Here is a 5,419-nt window from a genome sequence, read left to right on the forward strand (position 1 = left end):
AAAACTATGAAAAAAAAAATTGATTTATTTTTATTTTATTCTTAGAAGTTGTTCTTATATTATTTATGTAATAAATAAAATAATTTTGATTTAAAAAATTTAAACAAAATACATTAAATAGATTATTTCAGTACAGAAAATATAAAATTCATAAAAAATTTAATATATAAAGATCAATGGATTTTAAATAATGATATAGTAAAGTTATTTATCATACCAATTTTTCATTTTAAAGAATATTGTGGACAACATAGTTTATTTATAAAGTTATTTTATTATAATAAATATTCTGAACCATATTATTCACTATAAAATCTGAATAAAAGAAAATAGCATATGTAAATTCAAAAGAAATCATTTTGAATTGATGAGTCTTAAACAGAAAAAAGAAAAAAAATCATCTAGTTGTTATGGGATTAGTTTGATGTTATTAAGTTCATGAATAAAAGAAAAGTAAAACAGTAATCAGTTCATAACAAATGAAGCAAATTGATCAAGTAATAACATTTCTTTTCCAATTTAATTGCATTGAACATTTAAATCTTGTAATAGAGAACAAGATAAATTAGCAACTTATTTTATTTTAAAATTTATTATAACAAATTCTTGTACAGAAAATAAAAAAAAAAAATATTAAAGCTGTTTTTTTTTTTTCATACATAAACAGTTGACTTAACAAACACCATCAATATTTATTATTCCAAATACACTATAAAATAAATATCCTATCTTAGAGGGATCAGAATGTTATTTTAATAATATATTTTTAGATATAAAACTACTTCCAATACCATAATATGTTTTTCAAAATAATATTTATATTTATTTAAATTTTATATTGAAAAATTCTTTAGAAATCTAACTACTCTGAATTATTTAAATTTTATTAAAAATAATGAAAAATAGAGGCTTATGTTTAATTATAAATTGAAAGACTGAGCACAACAATGGTCTAACTCTTTATGTTGAAACTGAATTAGCATGTACTTTCATGTATTACGTATACTGCCTCTAAATACAATGAAAAATTACTAGGGTTCCATGTAAGTATTGATGAAAACAAAACAAATATAATAAATTATATAAATAATAATTTACTGTGAAACATGTAAAAAAGCAAATAACACTTTTAAAATACAATATCTCAACTTTCGAAAAAACAGTGTTAGATCACTGTTGTGCTCAAACTTTCAATTCAAACTGCCATTATACTCAAACAATGAACATTAAATTATTATTTGAAAGTAAGACGAATTTAATATTTGTTTTTTTTTTCAATTTAATAGTAAGATTATAAGAACAATTTGAATGCATGATTAAATTGAATTTTTTTCTTTATAATGACAGATTATTTTCATAAAAAATTCATTGTCTTGAAGATATTAATTGCTTATTCATGTTTTTTTCTGAAATCTTGAAATAGACCTTTATGTTGTTTGCATGTTTCCACGTTTTCCTCTTCCGTATCTACAACAAAATAATGCTTTTATGATAAATTAAGAAACGATTTATCAAATTCGAATGACTTTTATGTCGAAAATCCATCATATTTCTATGACAAAATTGACTGGATTGATTGTATAGTTACTCGTCTATAAATAAAAAATTTATGTATTTTGAGTGGTATAAAGTCAGTTAGCCGAGATATATTTAAGATTATTTTCAAAACGATTAAAGCTGCTTTGTATTGCATGTTATTATTTATGATTCAGTCGTTTCAATGGAATATCATGAATAATAAATAGCTCTAAGCTCTTCTAGAATAGTTTAAGCCGTTCTTAAAATAAACTCTTCTATAATAATTAATATAACTCTTAAATAACAATAACGTATCTTAAAATATAGTGCGGTAAACTGACTTTTAGGCCACACCCGCGTGCAAATTTTATAACTTTTGTAATTTGATTAATTAGGAATTGAAATATACATATAATAATAAAGCAATCTTACAGAAAAGTTCTTGTTTCCTCTTTATTATTATACCTAATTTTTATTCCTGATAATAATAAAATTCAACATAAAGTAATAATTAATAAGGAGAACACTGCAATAAGTTGCAGAGAAAGGAATTTTAANGGAAAAAAAGAACATTAAATTTTCACAAAAATCTTAAATACACTAAAATTTTGTATTTTGATGAAATTATTGAGTTTGATGCAGTTGTGTGTTTTTATATAAAACACACAACTGCATCAAACTCCAATAGTACTATTTATAAACATTGTATATACTGCCTTTTCAACAGATACTGCTATTGTTGCATTGCAAAAGAATTCTTTATTATTTATAAAAATTTTATAGGATAAAATCTTTGAAATATTACAATTAAATCTCTCTCAAAAATACCAAACTGAACTACTTGTCAAGATTTCAAATGTAAAGCTTTAACAATACTTTTTAAAAAGTTATGTATGAACAAAATGAAAATAAAGAGTAGAAATCACTTTTATGTATTAAACTACTGTGTAATCTAATTATATAAATTTATATTTGTTACTTTTTGAAAGAAAGAATACTCTCATGTTAAAATACTGAAATGTAACAAGTGTATTCCTCCTGTAACAAGAATTTAACCTTATTACTTATAAAAAATTTCAAAATAACTTTTAAAATATATATTGCTATTTAGATCTGAAAAATAACTTGTGAATGAACAAATTAAAGTCCTTAATCATGACTTAATTACATTGTGCCTTTGTTCACTGTCACTAGAAGCAAAGCCAATAAAAACTGTCATTAGAAACAAAATTAACTTTTCATTACATGCTAAAGAATAAAATTTTCAATTAAAAATAAGCCATGTCCTTTATTCTTTTCAATCTATTTATTTTAATATATCTATTGATAATGAATTCATTTCAGACAGTATTAAAACAATTCAATTTAATAAATATAATCTGAAAGTTATATTTATAATTTAAATTATATTATCTAATCATTTAAGATAGAAAAAAACAATTGCCAGATATAATGAATTCAAATTGCCAACATTTAAAAAATTAATTCTAAAAGTCTCATTGATCTACATTAACAAACAATTTGATTTACTTTGCAATGATTGGTAGTTTTACACTTAAGACATAAATTTTATATTTGTTTAACAAATGTTTTCCGTATTTTAAATATTTCTAAATTTTCAATAATAATACTTAATATATCAATAATATTAAATTCAAATTTTATTATTAAAATTTACAATTAATTTTAAAAAGATATAAATTGAAGAATATAAAACTTTCATTAAGACATAATTCAATCTAATTTTAAGGTCAAATATTCTGCATTACCTGCCACTTATTTCATAAATTTATGAAAATTCTTCTAAAATTAAAAGCTTTTATTTCATAACAATTTTATGAAAACTATTTAGAATTCTTTTTCAAATTTTGATTAATATTAAAATTGTTGAATTTTTTTGTAAAAAATACTAAACATCCAAATGTTTCTTTCTATTTTGATTTATCTACCGATTAATATTTTCTTCAATATCAAATATTTTAATTAAAATCAACAATTTTAAAATCTTTCTCAAAACAATTGTTATATTTACTAATTAAAACTTAATAATATATTCTGTAATAAATATATTTACCAATAAATAAATAAATTAAATATAATTCTCTTATTTAATTTTAAAATCAATAGTTCTATATAACATATAATCCTATGGTCATATGAAATTTTGCTTATCACAATTTAAAAGCAATCATATATATATATATTGGGTGAGTGAAAATTATGTAAACAATCTTGGATGAGTCAAAATTATGTGAACAATCTTGGGTGAGTCAAAATTATGTGAACACTATTTGAGAGAAAGCATTTACTCAAAGTTTGCGTTATACAGAGTCTCAACCTGACCACCAGCACGATTAATGCACTCAAACCAATGTTCAACAGTACAGTTTAGTACCAGAACACCAGAGATTGGGGAGGCCATAACAACAGTCTATTGTGACCAATCGGAATAGAAAACAAAACAAAATTAAGATGTTTCATTAATAATGTTTGATTAAAAATTAAGATTGTTCACATAATTTTGACTCACCCTGCATATTGAGATAATTTTAAATTTTATTTTTTTAATTAAAATATTAGTTTACAAAAAACATTATTTTTTACAAATATTTTAAAGTTTCATGTTTGAGTAATTCTATGTTATTGAAAATAATCTAAAATACAATTTTCTACATCTGAATAAATTGTAAAATAAAATAATACAATAAAAAATTGCATTCTTTTATTATAGTTTTTGTGTAGCATTTGCATATTATAGAAAAAGAGAATTTTTTGTTAATCTAAAATTTGTAATCATATTCATGTTTATTACTTTTAGTTTTTTGCTATAATTATAATTACACTAATTAAACACTTATTTGTAATAATTAAAAATTGTGTATATATAAATATTAATATTGAGTTTACATACATGTATATATGCATGTATGTATGTAAAGTACATGTATATATATTGTATATATATACTGCATATACATATTGATGAAATCATCACAGAAGCTGGAACCTTAGCTTACAGCAAGCTTATATTTATAACATTACAAGACCAAAAATGTTTATATTTGTGAGAAATGTAACTGCTGAAAGTTGTATTATAAGTAGTTTGCTCTACAGTATATATATTGATTTTTAGATATATATTTACATTGAATATACACATTTATGTATATAAATGTAAAAAACCAATATTCTTGAGATAAGACAGTAAATTCTTACCTTCAAAATTAAGATTAATAGTTGCAAAACTCTCGCCTGCAGAGTTTTTAGCAATGACTTTATAATCACCCTCATCTACATCCCCTACTTGGAAGACAGTTAAAGATGCAATATATACATTTTTTTCTAATGTTAAACTATACTTATAACGACCACCATCCTTAAGGGGAGATCCTTTATGATACCTATTATCAAAAAAAATTTCAATAAAACAATGTTTTAAATAATAGCTTTGTTTGTTTATATAAAATTACCTATTTAACAAAAAATAAATATCAGTTCAAAAATTACAATATTAGAATTATGCTGATAAGTAAAACTTAAGCAAAACTAAAAAAGAATTTATATTTTTATAAATCTTACACATAATATATGTAACTATTTCAGACTTTCATTAATTTGCAGTTACAATTAAATTAACAAAAGAATTAATAAAGTCCTTAGAAATTATATAAATCTAATTGTTAAAATTTTTAAAATCCATTTTTCTTGTTCGCCTGAGAATCTTTTGGAAAATTAGAATTAATAATTAAACACATTATTTTTTAATTATTAAAAACAATAAAATTGAAACATTTTTGAAATTTTATTCCTTAATAAAAAAATTATTTTAAAAACAAAAATAAGATCATTTTAAGAAATATTTAATAATTTTAAAATAATCATTTAGACCTACTTTAAAAAA

General features: G+C 21.2%; 1 protein-coding gene across 1 annotated transcript in view; it reads right to left on the minus strand.

Annotated features, from left to right (window-relative positions):
• LOC111615272 (twitchin-like) overlaps positions 1-5,419 on the minus strand; it is a 263,599-nt gene that overhangs the window by 225,975 nt on the left and 32,205 nt on the right. The window contains exons 7-8 of the mRNA XM_023356687.1: positions 4,702-4,919; positions 1,984-1,996 (exon numbers count right to left, since the gene is read on the minus strand). Coding sequence (XP_023212455.1) covers positions 1,984-1,996; positions 4,702-4,919 — 231 coding nt within the window. The remainder of the gene's footprint in view (positions 1-1,983; positions 1,997-4,701; positions 4,920-5,419) is intronic.

The sequence above is a fragment of the Centruroides sculpturatus genome, unplaced genomic scaffold (assembly GCF_000671375.1).
Source record: "Centruroides sculpturatus isolate CEXI.00-Female unplaced genomic scaffold, Cexi_2.0 scaffold167, whole genome shotgun sequence".
Lineage (NCBI taxonomy): Eukaryota > Metazoa > Arthropoda > Arachnida > Scorpiones > Buthidae > Centruroides > Centruroides sculpturatus.